This window comes from Pezoporus occidentalis, unplaced genomic scaffold (genome assembly GCF_034315485.1).
Source record: "Pezoporus occidentalis ecotype Australia unplaced genomic scaffold, CSIRO_AGI_Poc_V1 ctg61, whole genome shotgun sequence".
Lineage (NCBI taxonomy): Eukaryota > Metazoa > Chordata > Aves > Psittaciformes > Psittacidae > Pezoporus > Pezoporus occidentalis.
The window spans coordinates 2,425,329-2,447,804 of record NW_026915955.1 but is presented as its reverse complement, the minus strand read 5'-3'; the positions used below and the strand labels follow the sequence as shown (position 1 = coordinate 2,447,804).

The 22,476-nt window shown below is 41.0% G+C and overlaps 2 protein-coding genes across 4 annotated transcripts in view; both read left to right on the top strand.

Annotated features, from left to right (window-relative positions):
• HBS1L (HBS1 like translational GTPase) overlaps positions 1–6,821 on the top strand; it is a 57,771-nt gene extending 50,950 nt beyond the window's left edge. For 2 of the 3 annotated variants that reach the window (XM_062639603.1, XM_062639606.1), the window contains 5 exons: positions 1,557–1,647; positions 3,267–3,375; positions 3,982–4,082; positions 4,959–5,103; positions 6,144–6,821. In XM_062639603.1, coding sequence (XP_062495587.1) covers positions 1,557–1,647; positions 3,267–3,375; positions 3,982–4,082; positions 4,959–5,103; positions 6,144–6,155 — 458 coding nt within the window. In that variant the 3' untranslated portion in view covers positions 6,156–6,821. The remainder of the gene's footprint in view (positions 1–1,556; positions 1,648–3,266; positions 3,376–3,981; positions 4,083–4,958; positions 5,104–6,143) is intronic. The other variant, XM_062639604.1, reaches the window with a different exon arrangement.
• Positions 6,822–10,095: 3,274 nt separating this feature from the next.
• Positions 10,096–22,020, top strand: ALDH8A1 (aldehyde dehydrogenase 8 family member A1). Its single transcript, XM_062639629.1, has 7 exons — positions 10,096–10,333; positions 14,465–14,612; positions 16,024–16,179; positions 17,789–17,938; positions 18,420–18,676; positions 18,970–19,131; positions 20,546–22,020. Exons 1-7 carry the CDS (start codon positions 10,196–10,198, stop codon positions 20,996–20,998), a joined length of 1,464 nt encoding a protein of 487 aa, XP_062495613.1. The 5' UTR covers positions 10,096–10,195; the 3' UTR covers positions 20,999–22,020.
• Positions 22,021–22,476: the final 456 nt, after the last annotated feature.

Sequence of the window (22,476 nt, the reverse complement as noted above, 5' to 3'; positions counted from 1 at the left end):
TTACTGTATCAAATATTCTAAATGTTACAGCCTCATGACTTTTGGCATTGCTTTATGAAGACCCTGTAGAAACATCTGAATTCCAGCAATGTCTATAAAAATTTGCAGTTCAGGAATCATTAATATTCAGCTTTGCTGTGGAGCATTACTGCTGTTAAGAAGTGTGAAGATGTTGAACAACCTTTAGAAATTAATCTTATGAATTAGATGTGGAAAAGCTTGAGAATTAAGTCTCTGCTGTTTGATGTTCATGAGATTTGTCACTGATCCTTTCATAATATGCAGACATTCAGGGTATAATTGTCCTGAGAAACTACAAAAGAGTAGAAATTTGGATTTAAATTTCAATACATTTAATTTCTGGAAAGAGGAATAGCTAAGTCAAGGCATTAAATGTTTAGCTGTTTCCTAATTAAGCTTGCTTTCTTTATACTGCAGAGTTGTTTTTATTTCATGTGCAAACAAAAAGACAAAATTATTATTTTCCTACATTGACCAATGAATAAAAAATTAAGTCCTCAAAGTAAATGAATAGGTTTCTGTGCCTGACTACTTATCCTGAATTAAGCTGTGTGCAGGTTTGACTGTCTTGCTCAGTTCCAGAACCAGCTTGTTCAGTGCTCATTTGCGAAGCTTTTCATTGTGCCTGTTTTATACAGTTGTATGCACGTTGTTCATGTGCACAGGAATGTTACAGTAATGCAGATAAATGTCGGTATCAGACCACTGTAGCCATTCCTGTTTTGCAAGTGGAAGAAGTAGCATCGAAAAGATGTATTTTGTATCCCCTGCTTAGAAAAACAGTACTGAACACAATTGAATGATGCTTTCTGGCATGTGGTTTTGGAAACAGGTTTGCACATCAATCTGTAGTAAAATAGAACTAGATCCTATTAATGTATGCAGGATTCTTAAAAAGTGTTTTTTTTTAAATTTCCTTCTTGGTGTCTACAAGAAACCTCAGAGTGTTAGTTCAAGAGTATTTGGTTTTGTCCATACCCACCAGTCAGGTTGTCTTATAAACCAGGTTAAAATACATCAAAATCGGAACATTGTTACTTTTAAAGGTGCTTTTGAATAGACACAACATTGTGAATGGTAGGCATCGGTTACGCTTTTTTTTTTATGAAAGAGTCAGCAAACCCACTTAAGGTAAATGAAAGTTGACACAGTACCATTAAAGTACATGAAAGATGCGGTCTAGGGTGTGCGTGTGCCTCAAAGGATGGGTGGGGCAGATATGGAGATATTTAGTACTACAGCATTTTCGGGACTGCGTCATTTGCGCTCTGTGGCAAGTGCCAGGTCCTCTCTTCTGGCTTAAATAAAGCCATGTTGTTGTGCAGGGTGGGGTGAGAGAATAAGTGAGTCCTCACCAAGGGGGGAAACAAGGCTTCCTCAGTCTTCTCAGTTAAAAAGCTTTTACTCTCAACCCATTCATACTGAAATTTGATGAGTAATGGTTGATGAAGCACAAATGGCCCAAACAGAGCTGTTTGTTTGTAGCTCAGAACATAGGTACTTCACTGTGAGGTTCTGTTCTTACTCATTTCCAGGAATCACACTGCATGATGAACCAGTTGATTGGGCTGCAGCAGGAGATCACGTTACTCTCACTTTGACCGGCATGGATATCATCAAAATCAAGTGAGCAGAACTGGGTTTCAGTCTAAGTAACGGTTTGTTTTTAATGAAAAGCTGTATAACTATTATACTTAACAATCAGCGGTTTACTTGAAGAATGATGTGGCTACCAGGATATTTAAAACCAAAGTGATGCCTATCACCTGGCTTGCATGTACAAACGTTGGAAACATCTGCTACATGTACAACGGCTACCTCAGAAGAATACTGTTAGTGTTCCTACTTTGCCCTAGTGCTGACAGTGGTAACCTTCAAAATCTTGGTGACCTTAAGACTTGTCCTTGGACATTTTAATTGCTGAATTAAGTATACTTGTTGCTAAATGAAACAAAAGATTTTTGAAGAGCTTATCAAATCATAAACCATTCTAACAAAACATATTGATGACTGCTGTTGCATACCAATAAGTAAATCTGGACAAGTGGAATTGATGGAAACTATTTATTCAACACATTTAGCTGCTTGTAACATTTGTTTTCGTACATGTTTTGCTGCCTCCTTTTTGGGGGATCACATTCAGTGAGACACAGTAGATCTATTAGTGTTTGTTTCAGTCTGTAGGTTTCATGCTAAGCACTAGCCTCAAGCTTTTAGGTAAGTGTCAGGTTTTGTTCAGGTTAGAAAGTTGGACCCATAATTCATTCACCATTTTTACAATCATTTGGACTTCAGAGAGTAAACTTTCAAGCTACTGTTTGAAAAAAAATCCTTGCATTGATAGTTTTGCAAAGTTATCTTCTGTGTTTAAGGGAAAAGTTTGGGCTTTTCTGTATTGCCATCTTGTAATGGAGCATGATTCTCTGTGGTAAATGGGGGGAGGAGGAGAAGTCTTGCTCTGCTTGTTGAATGAAGGCTTCGTTAGCTTGATGTCATTCATCTTTTGGAGATGTTAGATTTGTCAAGAACAGGTACAAAGTTTTAAGTCCTCTTGATAGAGATGAAATTTGATTGCATCTGAAATTTCATACATTTAATTGTGCAGTTTATTCTCTTCAGTCATGTTTTCCTGTGTGGGATTAATTTTCCTTTTATTTTAGATGGCTAAAACTAGCTACTGTGAAAAAGCTATGTCTGGTCTACCTGACTGACTTGTGAAGAGCAGCAACTTTTTGTGACTCCATGTAGAGTATTTTGAAAAAGCTGCTGAGAGATTTAAATTTTGAGAGTCCTGAGCACAGTATCTCTTTATCCACAAAATAATTGACTTGTAGGCAGCAGAACTGCAACGTTGGGCACCCTGCATTAATTTATGTTGTTGCTCTGGAACAATTAATCTCTGAATGGAAGTCTAATTCTTCAAAGTACCTGCGCGGAGGAAACACTGACATTTTTAGAAACTGATTAGCAGTGGACGTAATTGTTCACTGAACTAGACAGACCTTCTCATGCATACCCACAAAGTACCCTAGACATTGTCTAGGAATTAATTTCATTATAGGCTTTAATACGGTGTTCCTGGTTGGTGGTTTGCTTTTGTTGTTTTTTTTTCCCCACCCTTAGGTTGTATTAAAGTGGCATTGTCTTTGCTTTACTTGTCGTAAATGTTTGTCTTTTTCCAGTGCAGTGAATAACATTTGTATGTCAAGGTATATATCAGTTTCTTTTGTTCACCTCTCTTGTAGTGTTGGCTGTGTATATTGTGATCCCAAGGAACCCATTAAAGTTTGCACTCGTTTCAGAGCTCGGGTTCTCATCTTCAATATTGAGGTTCCAATCACTAAAGGATTTCCTGTAAGTGTCTGTGAAAGTTCCTATGTTCATTACAGCTTCCTCGGGGCTTTTCCTCTCCATGTTCAACCCCCCAAACATGGGAGGCATTTAGCATCCAGAAGCAGTTCCATCTGTTCGGATGAAATGGATTCTTCTGTGTTTTGAAGAGGATGTAAGGGGCTATTATGGCTGCTTATGTATTTTCTTAATAGCTTTTAATACATAGCTTTGCCATTTCAGAGAACATGAGTTCCACCAGTCCAATTAGGCTGTCCTTTAGAAAGCTTATGCCTTGTAGGAGTATAATGATGAACTTAGTTGTAAGATACCTTTAAAATAAAGTACCAGTTCATGCTGTGGTATTACACTGAAGTGTCAAAAGCAAAACACTTAAGAATGAACAATGTATTTATGATGAATTAATAAATAATCTTTCTGTCATAATTCTACACATCACAAAGTTTATGAACTAAAAACAGTTACTGGTTGTTGGGCAGAGACTCCTATGAGAAAAGTTTTATAAGCATTTGTTCAAAAAATGAGTCTTAAAAGAAGTTGAGGTTTTCAAGTATTAACACCTGGGATTTCTGATTGTAGAATGTTTAATAACAGAAAAAATATTTTTAGGTGCTTTTACACTATCAAACTGTGAGTGAACCTGCTACTATTAGAAGACTGTTGAGTGTCCTGCACAAAAGCACTGGTGAAGTGACAAAGAGTAAACCTAAGTAAGTTTATTTTGAATAGTTAATAATTATTTAAGAAATGGCTCTTTATGTATTTATACACTGAGCATTTTCTATTATGAAACAATGATGTATTTAAAGAATAGGCTTTCATTGTTTTAGCTGGTTTCATGTTTAGATTTCAGAGTGCTTTACAGAGTGAAAAAACTCTGTAACCAAACATGATAAATGCAAAGCACCTGAGAGGTAGAATGACTTGCCCAAGGTCACTTGCAGAATTTGTAGTAAATCCTACATCACCAACCCTGTACTTAAAGGATTTTTTTGTTTGTTTGTTTTTTTGCTTTGTTTTTTGTTTGTTGGTTTAGTTTTTTTTCTTCGTATAATTCTTGAGAGGGGTTACTGTCTAAAGCTTGGCTAGACAGTGGGTCAGAGAAAATCAGATTTAGGGAGTCTTCGCATACGAGTTAAACTGTGGGAACTTCCTTCTAGTTACTCAAAGCTATTTGGGTAGAAATGTTATCTGAGACACAGTGTTATCAGAATAATCCTTTTGCATGGCTGAAACTGTTGCTTGAAAGGTAATGGGAAGAAAAATCATGACTACAGAGCAAAGAATTTTGAAACAGGGCTTGATTTCTACTGGACATGAAAAAAAATGGGTATTAAGTGAGATAATTAAAACGATTTGCTAAATGTTGATGCCCTTCTATAGAAGCTTTTGAAGAAAACTTGACTGTCTTTCTAAAGGGTTTGCTCCAGGCAAATGTGTTTTCAGTCTGGTGGCTTGGGTTATACTTGAAATCAAGCTTGATCATAATCCTTTTGGCTTTTTAATTTTTTATTCCATTTATTCACTGTTCTCTTTTTAATTCATGCATGTATTTATAATGGAGTTTTCTGCTTATTTATGTGTAGGTTCTTGTCTAAAGGACAGAATGCTCTAATAGAACTACAGACTCAAAGACCTGTTGCCCTAGAGTTGTATAAAGATTTTAAAGAACTTGGGAGGTTTATGTTACGCTACAGTGGTTCCACTATTGCTGCAGGAGTTGTCACAGAGGTATGGTGTTTTTGCAGCAGACTTTCCGTACTATAAAAGAACGGTGTTAACTTTCACATAACATTCAGTTTTTATGGTTAAGACCTGTTTTACCCCTTTGGTCTAAAAAGTGATTTTATTCTGCTGAAAGAGACAGTGCTTCATCAAGATGTGAGGAAAACTTGTAACAGTTCTGTTCAATTTATTTGGACCAAAAATGACTCAGTTTAAATTGTTGAATGTTGCGTATTTTCCCTCCTCTCTGGAGTTTAAAGCTAAGGTTTATTTAACCTTAACTATTTTAATGTACATCAGTCTTTCCAAAACCTGATTGTCTGTATAAATATACCTGAATTAGCTTGTAAATAAGAAGTGTTGGTCAATTTACTGTAGCTAGTTTGGGTTCCAGATCTTTTCTGTTAGCAGGAAAGACAGTTGTACGTTTGAGTCTTACTGATGCCTGTGTGAGAGGAAGCAAAGGCTGGGGGGCTAAATAGAAACGCTTTGCCTCCTGTTAGGATCAAAAAATATGAATGTCCTCTATCACATTAACAAAATCTTCCTATGATTTTTGGTTTAGAATATAACTTCTAATTCTAGGCCTGAGGGAGAGCAGTTTAGTCAGATTAACCTACTTCTGGTACTGGGACTTAAAGATGAATCATTTAATGTCAAAAAATTGGAAAGAATTTCTGTCTTGTCCCTGTGTGCATAGGTATGCTGGGCTCTGGCCTTTATGGAGCTTTAATGCTCTTAGTAATCTGCCTTGTCTTAAATAGGATACAAAATTAGGGCTTTAATCTTGTACCCATTTTTCAATAAGTTTAACTTGAAGTGAATGGGGTCTTAGGTCTGTGATGCCCTGTGTCTGCAGAACTGGAGACTAAACTCTCAGCTATTTGGGGTTTACTAGTTTATATATCTTGTTCAAGAGAATTTCAGAACAAAAGGAATTATTGTTTGCACATCTAAATAGATCATATTGAAAAAAGCTGCGATCCTTTTACATTTGGTACTTCATTCTTCACCATAGGGTTTTTTCCATCTGCTTGTATTTTTAGATTAAAGAATGACAGTGGTGCGAGAACTTTCACTGTCCAACCAAAATGCAGTCAAGATGCTCAAACTTCTGTTTAAGAATCCAATTACTTCAGTTGAAGGAACAAGTGCAATTAACTGGGGATAAGATGATGATGACAAAAGTCAGATTGTGTGAGACGTCTGGGGAGCCCTTCATCAGTCTCTCCCACTGCAGAACAAGATGCCAACTGACAAGGAACTCCTAATGTTGCACTTCTCGATCTCAAGAATCTCATGTGTTTCTCCATGTGGAATATAGCCCTTAGAAAGCTTGATGGAAAAATCTTAGAAAGTTGAATTAGAGAAGAAGGTGATGAATCATCATGAAATAAACTCCTTACTTCCAGACATAAATTGTTTACATATTTTCTTAGATTTGCTTTTTTTTTTTCTTTCTGCACATTAATTCAGTGAAGTAACTTTATTGGTCTAATATATTTTTAGGCTTGATTTGAATGCATATTCAGGGGAAAAAAAGAGCTGTTTACTTTGATTTCAAGAGAAAGGCCGGTAGTGGTATCTTGAGATTGTTTTCCCTGTCCCAGAATTTATTTAAAAACCATAAATTTTCTTTTGCTGTGTAGTGGAACTCATGCCAACATTGGCTAATTTTATTTTTTAAACTGTAGGAATAATAAAATAACTTTGTCTGAGCATAATTCTTGGCTCCTTCATCTTTTGTTATTTAAACACTGCTAAATTGTGTTAAATCATTCTTTAATTTCCATTACTCAGAAGTTTCAGAGTAAAAATGTTTTGTTCAACATTTTCATTGCTGGCATGGACAGTGGGATTGAGTGCGCCCTCAGCAAGTTTGCCGATGACACCAAGCTGTGTGGTTCAGTTGATACGCTAGAGGGCAGGAATGCCATCCAGAGGGACCTTGACACGCTTGTGAGGTGGGCTGATGCCAACCTTATGAAGTGTAACCATGCCAAGTGCAAAGTCCTACCCTTGGGTCGGAGCTGTGCCTGGGATTGCTACAGGTTGGGCAGAGAAGAGATTCAGAGCAGCCCTGCAGAGAAGGACTTGGGGGTGTTGGTCAATGAGGAAAATGAACATGAGCCGGCTTCAGTGTGTGGATGCAGCCCAGAAAGCCACCATATCCTTGGGCTGCATCAAAAGGAGCGTGACCAGCAGGTCAAAGGAGGTGATCCTGCCCCTCTGCTCTGCTCTTGTGAGACCTCACCTGGAGTATTGTGTGCAGTTCTGGTGTCCTCAACATAAAAAGGACATGGAACTGTTGGAACAAGTCCAGAGAAGGGCCACGAGGATGATCAGGGGACTGGAGCACCTCTTGTATGAAGACAGGCTGAGAAAGTTGGGGCTGTTCAGCCTGGAGAAGAGAAGGCTGCGTGGAGACCTCATAGCAGCCTTCCAGTATCTGAAGGGGGCCTATAGGGATGCTGGGGAGGGACTCTTCATTAGGGACTGTAGTGATAGGACAAGGGATCATGGGTTCAAACTTAAACAGGGGAAGTTTAGATTGGATATAAGGAAGAAATTCTTTCCTGTTAGGGTGGTGAGGCACTGGAATGGGTTGCCCAGGGAAGTTGTGAATGCTCCATCCCTGGCAGTGTTCAAGGCCAGGTTGGACGAAGCCTTGGGTGACATGGTTTAGTGTGAGGTGTCCCTGCCCATGGCAGGGGGGTTGGAACTGGGTGATCTTAAGGCCCTTTCTAACCCTAGCTGTTCTATGATTCTATGAAACTGATGAGTTAAAATGCGAAACTGGCATGCACCTTGTCTTTCTGTGCAAACAACTTCAGTTTTTCTCATCTTACTCTGCAGCTACTGCACATATGCATCTCTTTCATTCAGACTTGGTGCTCTTTTGAACAAAAGCTGACAGTTTATTCTTGGGGTGTATGCTAAAGCCAAGTTGTTGTGCTTACTTGAGCCTGTAACTCCCTCTCGCTTGTCAGTAATAGGGCAAGTGAAACCTTCCAGCTGAAAAGAGTCCTGCTGCTGCCTTCAACATAAGCTCAGGACAGACACACTTTACTACAGCTCAGAAGACTTTTTTTCTGTAGGAAGTGTGAGAGGATCTCGGGTGTTTCAGAACCTGTACGCAGGTCCTCTTTGACCATAGTTAGTAGTGTGGGGAAGGAGTGGTCATTCCAGAGCATCATTCACTGAGGTTGACTGAAGTAAAGCTGTGCCCTCTGGGATGAAGAACACAAAAAGCCTATGATGGTTGTTTAGTTCAAAGTTATGTTCAGTCTGTAACAACTCTTCCCACATGCCTTTTTTTGGTAGGTGACTGTTTTTGCACTTATATGTTTTAGGCCCAATTAGGCAGATGATAACCAGCACTTGATAGTGCAGATAGATCAATTGTACTGTTGACTACATGCACATTATAGAAGTATCAGCAGCGCTTTATGTGGAAATGACTTTTGTAAAATCTTACAAAATCTGAAATATCTGAAAACTGTTATTGCCAGAACTGGATCTTATGAATTAACACTATTTGTTATGTCTTTTTATAACGAAGACATTGCATTTAAGTACTTAACCAGTTTCAGCATGCCAGCTGTGAAGGTTCAGTGCACTTGTTGGATTCCAGAGATTTTTGTACTGCTAAGCTCCTATGTTGAAACTGTTCCACTTGAACTTTCCTTAAAACCTTGAAAATGTTTAGGTTGCCTTAAATGTCAGGGGACAGCAGAAGTGCTACAGGCAGAAGAAACATGTCTTCAGTTTTAAGACTACACTAACTTCCTTGCTGTTTGTGGATAAGGAAGTGTGATACAGAATGAACCTCTAATAACCCTTCCTACATTGAGTTTTGAGACTGTATTCCGTGACAAGTGAAAATCTACTTCATGCTTTCCTGGTCTGTAACTTTGGGGAGCTGGAGGTATTACCTAATCCAATTTCAATATGACTGCACCACCTTTCAGCACCGATCTGAACTCTGCCCAGAGGCACCAGTTGGTTGATGCATAAATGATCTGTTGTGCAACAAAAATGTATCACTGTTGTTCCATCCAAATAATTTGCACATTGATCCACAAGGAATATGATGGCTTGGCAGTGGTATAGGATGCAAGAACTTTAAAAATTGCTGATTGAGGTATTTACAATCTCCTGGTGACGACACACTGCTGTCTAATATGGATGTAGAGTATCTCTGGAATGGAAGAAGTTGGCATGCAATCTAGGAGCAGTTTGATACTCTTAAGCATGCTCTGTTGGAGAAAAATATCTTTTATACAGCTCTTACCAGGCAGGTTACTGGGGAGTTAAAGAAAAACCTAATTATATGTGAGGTAGCTTCCACTGGCATATATACGGAAGCAAAAGCAGTAAAGCTGTTGTCTTGCTTCTTTTTTAAAAACTGGGTTTCTTGACAACGTATAACAGTGTATCAGGTAGGATTGTGCTTCTCAGCTCTTGAATTGAAGGGCCATTCAGCTGCTTCTGTTGTTTGATGTTTGGGGATACTGGTGGAAAAAAAAACAGCGCTTCTTATGTTTAAAATATTTTGGTTTGGCAGAAGCATTGTTTTGGGGTTACAAGGAAAAGCATTGATGGTGACAAGCAGTGGACATGAGCCACAGACGTGGTTGTCTAGGTGTCTCTTCTCTGTCTCTGCTGGTGATAAGAAGCAGGTCCTTGGCTTGATGTTTGTGTGTTGAATTATTTTGTGTATCTGGGGCAAAAGGGCTTCAGACTGTAGCTTGAAGAACTGACGCAGGAAGAAATTTCTCTGTCAAATTATTTTTCTCTTCTTTAGTACTTCATTTTGTATAGACGGGAGCTGTTTCTAACAACTAAGCTGGTCCTGCCTCCCTGCTTCAACTCCTAGAAAAGAGCCGAGTGTCACAGAAACAGTAATTTCCACCCCCCTCCCTTTCCTCTTTTCTGCTGTTATTGCCAGGGTTTTTTCCCCCTCATGAGCAAGCGGTGCAGGGAAAACAGGGAGAGGGGGAGGAGTTCAGACTTGCTGTGCAAATATACATACAGACCTACTAATCCAACCTGATGCCTTGCAGAAAAAAATTACAGATTAAGCAAGCGGCTAACGATGGCTCACTCAAAGGATCTCTTGGTGCTGGAAAACTTTATAGGTGGCAAATTTGTTCCTTGTTCCTCCTACATAGACTCCTATAATCCGTCCACTGGAGATGTCTATTGCAGGGTGCCAGACAGTGGCAAAGAAGAGGTGAGTACTATCCAGATGTGCAAAGAACTGAAAACGTTTAATGCACATAGCATTAGTATTTTGAGTGGGAGACACTGAAGGCGAGAGAACAAAAAAATGCTGGAGACTTAAATGCTTATATAAGTTCTTGATTGTACTGTGGCGCTGTGTAATCTATTGCTGCACCAGCAGCAAATACTGTTGTTTTTTTTCTTATATTTTGCTGTTAGAAAGTTACAGGCTGGATCCCAGGCTGGTATAAATCAACACAGCTTCAGTGAAGCTCCTTCAGCTCACGTAGGAGATGGCTTGTACAAAACTTAACAATAACACTTAGACAAGCTGTAAGTATAAACAATCTGTGTGAGAGAAAAGGGTTTATTGATCTCTTTTGTAAAATATCTTGGAGGCACCGTATACAACTGTGCTCTTCCTTAGTGTCTTGATGATTTGCGGTGGTCATTTAAAAGGATTTTTGGCTTGCTGACTCTTCCCTGAAGACTGTAAACAGCTTCCAGATCTCTCTGGTTTTGGTATTAGCAGCTGGATATTAAGTGAGGTGATGAAGTGGCTGTGATGAGTGTATGTTTCCTTGTAATGCAGCCTGTCCTCTACATCAGTGTAGTGTTTCCTAGCCGTGTGCTCTCCAGTGGGAGGAATGTTTCCTGTTACCTTATATGTCTTCAGGTGTGGACGGGCAATGTGACATTCATCTGGGGAACTGCACTTTCATTGAAGCTACCTTATAAGGGACCTACAAATGTGTCCAACATAGTGTTTCAGATTTACTGAAGAGAGAAACAAGCAGAAAAGCTTGGATAAGGCAAAGGGACTGGAAGATTTTGACAAGTATTTTCAAAACTTTTTTTTTTAAACAAACTGCTACTGTGTGTAGCTGTTCCCTTCACTTGGATTTCAGTCCTGTTGATGTCTTTTGTCTTTGCTTCTCTCAGCAGAAAACTTTGCACTGTAATTTCAACTGGGTAAATATTTGCTAGATGATGATGACTAAGGGTTAAAGAGTAACAGGCTGGATTTGCTAAAATACATTGGTGCAAGTTCATTCCAACCCTAATTATGCTTGAAGAGACTTCTCTTTGATCTGCAGGTGCAAATCTTCCTGTTCATTCATTTGCAAAATCATTAAAACTAGAGAGATGTGAGAGTGCCAGAACAGCCTAGCAGAAGTAGGCTGCTGGACATCCTGGAGATACGTTTCAAATACACTAAAGAGCAATGGCTCCTTCAGTTTTCTGAATTAGTGATGATGTGTAGCAGCAGGAACCTGGTTTAAACACCTGTAAACCTGCCAAGTGCTTTACTCCTGCCTTTAGACAACTATACAAGAAGGTTGGGCTCTGCAGAGCTGGTGTCCACTGGTGACTGATGGAATATGCTTCAGGGGAAAATGCAGTCACATACTACATAGAAGGCATCTAGAGGCAGCAAATTAATCATGTGGACCCAGGTTCAGCAGAGAACTTGGGATGCTGGTTTCTAGCAAGGCTTAATGTCCAGTTGGACTTCTTTCTTGGTTCATTTTGGTGGACGGTTAGAGGGCAGAACAGGGGCAGACAGCAAATCTGTTGCTGGTCCTGGAATTTAACACCAGTTCAGATGCACTGGCCATTTCAGCCAGTTTCTGCCAAATCCACTAAATGTTTGGGGTTGGTTTTTATTCCAGGGGTTAATTTTCCCTGAAGCTAGATGTGTTAGGTTCCAAATAGCAGTACTCAAAGCAAGCTGAACAGGTGCCCTGTGTCTCCAATGGCAGGCTGTGAGGGCTAATTAGTCCTGACAAGTATCTTCTTAAATAAAAAAAAAAGAAGTCTCTTCGAAGAACCTTGCTCCTGTGCATCATCTCCTGGGAAAGCAAATGTCATGTCCTGAGGGCAGGTTGGGGTATTTCAGTATCAACCTTTTACGACGGGCCTGGATTGTGTGTTCTTTCTCTGTGTCTGTTTTGTGCAGAAGAGGAAAGCAGAAGGAAGCGTTTCAGACACACAAGTTCATAGTTGAATTCTTACATGTGTTTTCTTTGTGGCTTGACTGTCTCTGCTGCTTTTTTGCCAGGCAAACTAAGTAACTGATTAACCTTTGTATGCTCTTTTCTTTCTTCTGTACCAGTCTCCCTCCTTTTTTCCTCTTGCTTTTTTATTTTTAAGATCAGTCTACTGCCACTTCATTCCTTCCTTTGCTAATTTTCTGCTGTCTGTGAAAATGCAACATCATCTTCCTTCTCCTAAACCCCCACTGGCTTAACAATGCAGATAGCCTTAACTTCTTATCAGCTCCCTCTTGAAGCACAAAAGGCCAGAGAGGACACGGCAGATGAGAAGCAGCACCACAATGGCACCTAATGACGGGAAGGTGGAAGAACAACTTAATTAGTAAAAGTGGTGTGTGGTTTCATAGAGGGTGAACCTTTTCAGGGTGTACTGTGCCATCCACACCTGACTCATTGAAGAAGCTGCAGTTCCCCTTTCCCAGACTAGCTTTGGCCCTACTCCAGCCGTTCAGTGGTTGACAGCCCACCACTGGTCAGCACCTGAGCAGTCGGTTGTCCAGCTACAGTTGAAAGAGTGCAGTTCTGAGCTTGGCCAGTGATCTGGCTGACCTTGTGCAAGTTGATTTTTTTTCCCACCTTGGCCTCCATACCAATGTCATTCTGGCCCTCAGACTCTGCTCCTTATTTTTAGAGAGATCATAAGTTCTCATATGCATGGGGAGGAAGGGGTTTTTCACCCACTTTTGTGTCCTTCTGAGTAAATAATCTGTTAGTTATTTTGTGGTGGTTTTTTGATAACACCCATCACAATGTGAAGGAATGAATTTGGAGCTCAGTTTTATGGAATTGGTGGAAAAGAGCCGTTAGTGACTACACAGGAACCAGCAACATGGCAAAATTAGGAGAGGTCAGAATGATCTGATTAATATTACATCAGCATCCTCCTAATTATTGACTTGGGAAGATTTCCAAAAGCTGAAGAAAACTGGAAGCAAAAATGATGGGTAAGCAGCTAAAACAGCTCTGGCTAAAAGCTCAACTTGGTGCTTATATTAGACATTAGAAGCAATAAGAAGTGATATATATGAAGCAAAAGCTGGGAAATAGGGTAATTAATTAAAATATAGAGGGATGTTGGAACCATCTTTAGTAATCTGAGAGACTGGGAAACATAAAAAAGGAGCTGCTTATAAATCAGTAGATGCAGGTAACTTCCATTTAAGAGCCCAGGGGAAAAGACTGATGAGACAGAAAGCTTTCTGGTGAATTTTAATCCTTTGAAGCCTAGTCTGCTTCAGAAAAGTGCCGGTAATCTGCCCCTATTCAGCGAGGTCAGGCTGAACGACCATGCAACAGTTATGGACATCTCAGACAAAATACTTAGGAGACTGATACGCATCTATATAGAGACATATAATAATATTAATAATATCTGTAGACTTCCTTAGGTATCTGATGAGGGAACTGACCAAACCCCAAGAGTTTAGAAAGGAACCATTTATTTATTTTTTGTTTCGGTGAGGTTGTGAATGGGTTTCCAGCTGTGATCAGGTGAGATGGAAATATTTTCTTTGAGTGCTGTTCTGTAAGTATATTCTTAGTCTTTGCTTGAACCAGCTGTGGAAAAGAAATTGGAAGTCAAAGGCTAGCAGGCCATACAGTTCGTTCCTTCCCCAACTTTCATCATTGCCTGGTGTGGCTGAAGTCTTGTGTTGCAAGGATGGTGGACATTTAGATTGAGGCTGCATTCGCTTTGGGAGATTCTTGCACTTTCCCTATGAGAAACAAGATTCTGCATGGGTGTTTGGCCGGCGGCACTTGCCTGGTGATAATTGACTAGTCTGGTATTTCCTCCAGGCCTGGAGGGTTGCCCACTAGTTGTTGGAATTTAGAGAAAAGCAAGAGTTACAGTGGCATTTTCTTTTCTAAATGCTCTATTTCAGTAACGCTTCTTGAGTTATGGGATAGTATCCCAAGAAAGTGAAAATGGAGAAGCTGTCAATAGTCATAGCTCAGAAGAGATGCAGTCTTTCCAACAATGTGATCCGGATTATGAGCCTCCCAAATATGAATTCATCTGCTGATTGTTTGATTCCTTCTAAGGCCTTTCATTAGCATTCACCATCCATCTTTTGCTTCTTTAGGTGGAAGCTGCTGTCAAAGCTGCCCAAGATGCCTTCCCAAATTGGTCCTCAAAAAGTCCGTTGGAAAGATCTCAGATCCTGAACAAATTGGCAGACCTAATTGAACATGACCTGGAAGCTTTTGCAAAAGCAGAGTCAAAGGACCAGGGTAAAAATTTGAACTGTTGATCTCACAGTATCACAGTATGCTAGAGATTGGAAGGGACCTCAAAAGATCATCCAGTCCAATCCCCCTGCCGGAGCAGGAACACCTAGATAATGTTACACAGGAATGTGTCCAGGCGGGTTTTGAATGTCTCCAGGGAAGGAGACTCCACAACCTCCCTGGGCAGCCTGTTCCAGTGTTCCGTCACCCTCACTGAGAAGTTTCTTCTCAAGTTTAAGTGGAACCTCTTGTGTTCCAGTTTGTACCCATTACCCCTTGTCCTATCATTGTTTGCCACTGAGTAGAGCCTGGCTCCATCCTCATGACACTCCCCCTTTATATACACTAATAAGGTCACCCCTCAGTCTCCTCTTCTCCAAACTATAGAGACCCAGCTCCCTCAGTCTTTCCTCATAAGGGAGATGCTCCACTCCCTTAATCATCTTTGTTGCCCTGCGCTGGACTCTCTCCAGCAGCTCCCTGTCCTTCTTGAACTGAGGGGCCCAGAACTGGACACAATATTCCAGATGGGGTCTCACCAGGGCAGAGTAGAGGGGAAGGAGGACCTCTCTCGACCTACTAACCACCCCCCTTCTAATACACCCCAGGATGCCATTGGCCTTCTTGGCCACAAGGGCACAGTGTTGGCTCATGGTCATCCTGTCATCCACTAGGACCCCCAGGTCCCTCTCCCCTACACTGCTCTCTAACAGGTCGTTCCCCAACCTATACTGGAACCTGGGGTTGTTCCTGCCCAGATGCAGGACTCTACACTTTCCCTTGTTATATTTCATCAAGTTATTCCCTGCCCGACTCTCCAGCCTGTCCAGGTCTCGCTGGATGGCAGCACAGCCTTCTGGCGTGTCAGCCACTGCTCCCAGCTTAGTGTCATCAGCAAACTTGCTGATAGTACACTCAATTCCCTCATCTAAATCATTGATGAATATATTAAATAATACCGGTCCCAGTACTGACCCTTGAGGCACTCCACTAGATACAGCCCTCCAACTAGACTCTGCCCCATAGACTACAACTCTCTGGCTTCTCTCCTTCTCAAATATAATGTGTCTTGTTCGATATTGAAATGGAGGGTATGGTCCAAATTTCTAGTATGGTATGAAGTGTCAGAGCAAACTGGAGTTGATGTGCATGAACTTACCAGAAGTCACCGAGTTTGGATTCCTGGGCCATTCTTGCTTTTCAGGATTACTGACTTTGACTTCAGTTGTTGGTTGTTTAGAACGCAGTACATCAGGGAAGCTGTTGTCATAGACTATGCTTGCGTTGTGCCGGGGATTACTTGGTCACAGCACAAAAGACATTTCCTAAAACCCATTCAAATGGATTTTCAGGGCAGAGTTTAAAGCCCTGTTTATGCCGGTGATAACACAGCAGTGTGCTTTTTTTGTTTCAGGAAAAACTATTACGTTTGCTAGAACAGTGGACATCCCTCGGGCAGTGTACAACTTCAGATTCTTTGCGTCTTCCATCCTTCACCATGTGACAGAGTGCACCGAGATGGCAACCATGGGCTGTGTGCATTACACCTTGAGGGCCCCTGTGGGAGTTGGTATGGTGCTCCTGAAATGCTGAAAAGCTTGGCAATGTCTGCCTCAGCAGTGGGTCAACAAAGAAAGAGGATTTTTAAAGAGCATTTATTGTCTCTGGATTGTGTGCTAAGCACAACTAGCCTGCTAAGCATGAGCAACTTTGTGCAAAATCAATTTTTCTACTTCACGTTAGAAAGAATGCTTAGATGCCTCAAACAGCACCTGGTTTAATCTGGTAGCTCTCAAAATCACTCTTACGTTTTGTACATGGGGCAGCACGGAGTAAGTAGGTGTTCCTGCTGTGCATCCGTGAGGCATTCAGAAGCAGTCAGGAGTTCAGACAGTGCTGCAGAGAGAGCTTGATCCTTCTCACCTTTGGGGAAGCAGTAGTAGTTTACAACGTGACATTTCAGCCTGTCACGGGTGCGTACGTGGAGAAACCTCTTTTACCTGGGGAATTGCTGAACTCGGCCACCAGATGCCGCTAATGCTTCAGAAATAGTGACTGTGCTGAGCTGACCAGTAATGGAGTGGTAATGATTCCATGATCAGGCGTTTTATCTAAATCACAGAATAGTTTGGGTTGGAGGGGACAGTAAATATCATCTAGTTCCAACCCCCTGCCATGCACAGGGACACCCTCCACAAGACCAGGTTGCACAAAGCCCTGTCCAGCCTGGCCTTGAACATTGCCAGAATCAGAAGATCCACAGCTTCTCTGGGCAACCTGTTCCAGTGCTGCACCACCTTCACAGTAAAGATCTTCTTCCTAATATCTTATGTATATGAATGTTCCACATTCACACTTGAATTATTTAAAATATAAAATTGGCTAACCTGGAGAGGACCCATTTGTAAGTTTTCTTGATCAGTGGAGGACATAAATACTGGTAGAATTACTCTCACAAGGAAAAGTCACTCCCTGCATCTGCTCCATCAAATAGCATGAAATCCTGTGGTGTCTGCGAACAGTCATACCTAGCAATTACAGAATTTTTTTTTCACTGTTTCCTATAAATATGTAAGGTGAAAGTATTCTCAAAGGCAATTATTGAAAACATTCTGGTCGTTCAGCAATTTGTGGAAACAGTTTGTACACTGATAAACCTTTGGAACTCTGAAGTTAGGTTAAAATTTGTCAGGAAAATATGCATTACATATTATGCATGCCTTATTTAATGTTAAAATTAGGGGACAGGGGGTAAAAGGGAGGCTCCCTAGAGCAACAGAAAGCAAGTGATCTGAGCTAACACATTACGGCTGCTTAACTTGCTGTTTGCTAACACAGAATATTACTGCAGAGCAGCTGATGTAAATTACTGTTATGGTTAACCTTGCATTAATGTTCCTAGAAAACACTGAAAAACTTCCCGTGCATGTAAGATTCTGCCCTGAAGCAGTAAAACCTACTCAGAGAGTTTGGCTGATGGACTTTAGGATCATTTGCACAAATATTTTAAAGTTATCTGCCTATGGGAAATGTTTCTAGCTGCAAATTTGTTGTACAGTTGTCTGGAAATAAAAGCCATGGCTAAATGTGCTTCATAAATCTGAATTGGTTGAGGTCAGAGAAACAAGTTTTGTATCCCAGGAGACTAAACTCCTGCCTTTTATGTTTTTTCTTTGTAGCTGGTTTAATTAGTCCTTGGAATTTGCCACTATATTTGTTGACCTGGAAAATAGCTCCTGCCATTGCATGTGGAAATACTGTGGTTGCCAAGCCAAGCGAGATGACGTCTGTCACAGCTTGGATGATGTGTAAGCTCTTAGAGAAAGCAGGTAAGTCCCGCAGCATGCTGGGGAGGGGGTATGGAGTTGAAATGCTTGTCTGTGCACCATTTTTTGGTTGGAGAAATCAGAAAGTGCTCAAAGACTTTGGGAAAGACTGTTTGCTATAGCTGAGTGTTGCACTGCAGGACAAAAAGCTCTCCCTGTCCTCATACAATTCCATGTTCCCACCCCAATTATTGGCCATTTTTTTCCACTATCTTCTCATGAAAAATCTTTATGTTCTTCCTTTCCCCCTCCTACACTCCACTTAAGGGTGTCCTAAGTCTGTGGTGACAGCAGAGGAATCATGAGAGCATAAGAAAGTGAGAATCATCTCCCAATGGCTGTGTCATGGCTGTATTTGATGCACCATTAAGCAAAACTAGGAGAACAATTGCTTCTTCCCTCAATGACTTAAACCTGGATCTCTGATGATGGATATCAGGCAAGCTTGACTGATCAGAGGAATTGGTGCCTCTCTTCCCACCAGGGGTACCTCACGGGGTGGTGAATGTGGTGTTTGGAACAGGCGCCAAGGCAGGAGAAGCCCTCGTCTGCCACCCTGATGTGCCTCTGATCTCCTTCACGGGGAGTATGCTGACTGCCCAGAGGATCACGGAGAAAAGTGCTCCACACTGCAAAAGGCTTTCGCTGGAACTGGGAGGCAAAAACCCTGCCATCATCTTCAATGATGCTGACTTAAGCCAATGCATCCCCACAACCCTGAAGTCCAGCTTTGCCAACCAGGTGCCTCCCACCTCTGTAGCATATAAACCCTCTCTGCAGCAGGTGGTGTGTGTGTATCTTTAAGTGTGTGGCTATCTTTAAGTGTGTGTGCGTGTGCACAAACCTTTGAATTGAATCCTAAACTGTTGAGGTGAAAAAAAACACTTTGCAGTGTAGGCGAATGTAGTTTGCACTCCTGAGGGTGCAGGGAAACAAATCTCATTCTGGGATGTGACTTCTGGTACTCATCAATAGTACAGTATAATATGAACTAATATTGTTGGTTTTCTTGTTTGTTTATTTCTTTTTGGTAGGGTGAGATCTGTCTCTGCACTTCCAGGATCTTTGTTCAGAGGGGCATATACAGTGAGTTTTTGAAGAGGTTTGTGGCAGAGGTGAAGAAGTGGAAGGCTGGGAACCCCTCAGATCCTACAGTCAGCGTGGGAGCACTAATAAGTAAAGAACACCTAGAAAAGGTGATGATGTTACATTCAGCTTGTGATCTTATTTCATTTTTTAGAGGGTTACAAAAGGTGATTTCAACGGTATATGGGAAGAACCATGTACTCTCCAAGGTTAGCTAAGAAGGATGATGATTCAAAGTCATTGCTGTTGCCTGTGGCCTGGAATCAAGTGATTACTTTGGAAAAATCAATTGTATGGGGAAAATAATTTAAAATGACAAGAAAATATTCCTGTTTTAATGAAATAATTCAAAATGGTTAATTATGAATCTGGAATTTATACTAACCAATCAGCACTCAGCAACATTTTCATGGATTTTAATATTGCATTTGCTAAGATCACTTATGTGCGTAGTAAGTTAGTTACCAAGGTAAAAGTCAATTTTACATCACTGACAAATTCTGGGCAGTACAATACACAGTTTCCCAGGACAGCTTTCAGTAATTTGGAATCACATATGTGTGGAGGGGAGCTGAAAATGGTGCACAGTTAGACATAATCTGTTTTAGTGCCTTATATGAAATTAATGTTTATGATGTCAGACAGTGTTCAGGAGAGCAGATGCTCATATCCCAAAGCTATCTGACACCATCAGCATAAGCAAGAAGCAGACTGAAAACCGCAGAATGAGAGAGAAAGCTAGACCTTCGTCATGCTTCCTGATGCCTCAGCAGGTTCTCCAGGCCTGTTCTGAAGTAGAGTGGTAGAAACACCCACTTCCCGAGGTCCTCGGTCTGTGGCACCACAGAGGACTTCCGAGTCTAACCTACCAAGATGGTTAAAAGGCAAAAAAGACACCCTGTGATGTCTCTGTGGTGTTTCTATAGTGAGAGAAACCAGGCAATGATTTCAGAACAGGAGAAGCAGATCAACAGCATGTGGTATGTGTTCAAGGTAGTATACAATAGCAGCAGCCATGGAAACAGCTTTAATTATTTATTTGTGAGATTTTCTATAGCATTTGTGACTTCATCATCTTAGTGGCATGTAAACATTTAACAAGTCTGCCTGTGAAGTAGGAAAATATTACTGATCCCTTGGAGCAGATGAAATGAACTGTGGTATGGAATACATAGCAAACTGCCCAAGCTCCTGTGAGAGGGAGGCTCTGGGACCACTTATGTTTTCACCAGGGGTCCTACCCTTTTGAAAAATACTTAGCTAGAAGGGCCAGCAATGTTTCCTGCTAGATTACTGTTTGGGGAGGGAGAACAATTGTTTTACAGCAAGAAATACCCAACCTTACTTTTCCAGCCACATAACAACAAAAGCTAGGGAATGACCCTCTGTTGTTTAGAGAAAAGTAAAGGCAACATGATCTAGCTGGAGATACTCGGAGGCTCCTGCTGTTCTGTCCAAACTGGAGAGATGGACCCTTAGTATTCGGTGTCCTTTAGCAACGATGTTTTCCTGCTGCTTTCACAGGTGAGAAGCTATGTGAAGAGAGCCCAGGCTGAAGGAGCCAGAGTGCTCTGTGGAGAGGGAGTGGATTCCTTAGATCTCCCAGCTGGCAACAAGAAAGGTTATTTCATGTTGCCCACAGTTATTGCTGAAGTGCAGGATGAATCTTGCTGCATGCAAGAAGAGATCTTTGGTCCTGTGACATGTGTGGTAGCATTTGATACAGAAGAAGAAGTGATCAGAAGGGCCAACAGTGTGAAATACGGCTTGGCAGCCACTGTGTGGTCCAGCAATGTGGGACGCGTTCATCGGGTGGCACGAAGACTACAGTCTGGACTGGTGTGGACCAACTGCTGGCTTATTAGAGATCTGAACTTGCCATTTGGTGGGATGAAAGCCTCGGGCATAGGAAGGGAGGGAGCAAAGGATTCCTATGAGTTCTTCACTGAGGTCAAAACCATCACAATAAAGCACTGACGTATGTCAACGAAATAAATTATAGTAATTTGTGTTACCAAAAATGGCTTTCCAGAACACAGGCTGCTATTGTGGCCATCTTCTTCTTGAACTTTGGGCAACTAGTATCTGTAACAGCTGAAAAAAGTCATCCTAAATGCTAGTGTTAAATGCAGCCTTTCATGTTGAATGAGAAGTTCAGCATGGACTCCACAGTCAATCCATCCCAAAACAGACAACTTGGTTATGTTACTGATCCTAAAACTTTTTTGAGTATTCTTGTCTCAAACATCTCTTCCTCTAAGGGAGATGGAGAAAGGATGATATATGACTGTACCTATGGTTTGTGAATTACCTAGAGGGACAAAGTGGCAAGCACAGTGTGAGGCCGATACTGTAATGGGAGTCAGCCAGTTTCCACTATAAACAGTATGGTCCACGTACCAACCCATATTGCACTTCATTGGTATCAGACAAGGAATAATGCAACAGCACCCTAAAGGCCTGAGGCGGTACCTTTAATCTACCAAGTGATATTAAACCATGAGGTTGTGAAATTCTTGTGATACACAAACATTTTAATTATAACCTGCTTTATGGTATGCAACTGAATCATCCGAAGACTTGTTCTCTAACTGTTTTGAAATTGAAATTACAGCCTAAGCCTCAGCGCTGGTGTTTTTCACATCCCTGCACAAAGATTTGGCTACGTCCCAGGCAGTGTCATTCTTCATTAATAAAGACTGAAAGTGACTCCCAAGAGAACTAACTGTTGGGAAGTATTTGTCACCAAAATGTAAAACACTGGCAACTTTTTTTCATTCATTTGGTCTAGTGGGAGGTGTTCCTGCCCATGGCAGGGAATTGGAGCTCAATGATCTGTAAGGTCCAACCCAGACTGAACTGGTCTGTTACTCTATGATTTGCAGAGCTTTTTTTTTTTTTAATAATAATAATATTAATAACAATTAAGAAATCAGGTGTCTCACAAACTTGTTCTCATTCCACAAAAGGAGAAATAAAGTTGGATGCACACCACCCCCCACCATGAGGTGGCTATATTGCTATTGAATTTTTTACAGCAGCCCTTCGTGATTTGTTTTTTGAGTTTTGAGCTGAATATCACAGTTTCATAACTGTTTCCCCTGTATTTTGGGAATAGGTAATGAGTCATTGGAATATTTTGACAGGGCTGTTGGGGGTGGGGGGGAAGGCACCTCCTGAAATACAAAAACAGCTGATGAAAAACGAATACTGATGAGATGTGAAAGACTGGATTGCTGTGCTGAATTGTCATGCACAACAACGACAAGAGATTTAGGGTTAATAGAAAATGCAATCTTATTTTTTGTACGATTTATAACACGCTAGGACCTTGGTCATCAGACAGATTTGGCACAAGTGCCCCCAGATGGAGGTGACTTAAGAAAATAGGTGAAAATGACAGGCTTACTGAGTTGATGTATTCTGAAGAAGCACAAATATTTTGTATTTTAAAA

Coding starts and splice junctions, on each gene's coding strand:
- ALDH8A1 (XM_062639629.1), top strand. CDS start 10,196: ATGGCTCACTCAAAGGATCTCTTGGTGCTGGAAAACTTTATAGGTGGC. Junction 14,613..16,023: donor AGCAGAGTCAAAGGACCAGG/GTAAAAATTTGA, acceptor TTTTTGTTTCAG/GAAAAACTATTACGTTTGCT. Junction 17,939..18,419: donor TAAGCTCTTAGAGAAAGCAG/GTAAGTCCCGCA, acceptor TCTTCCCACCAG/GGGTACCTCACGGGGTGGTG.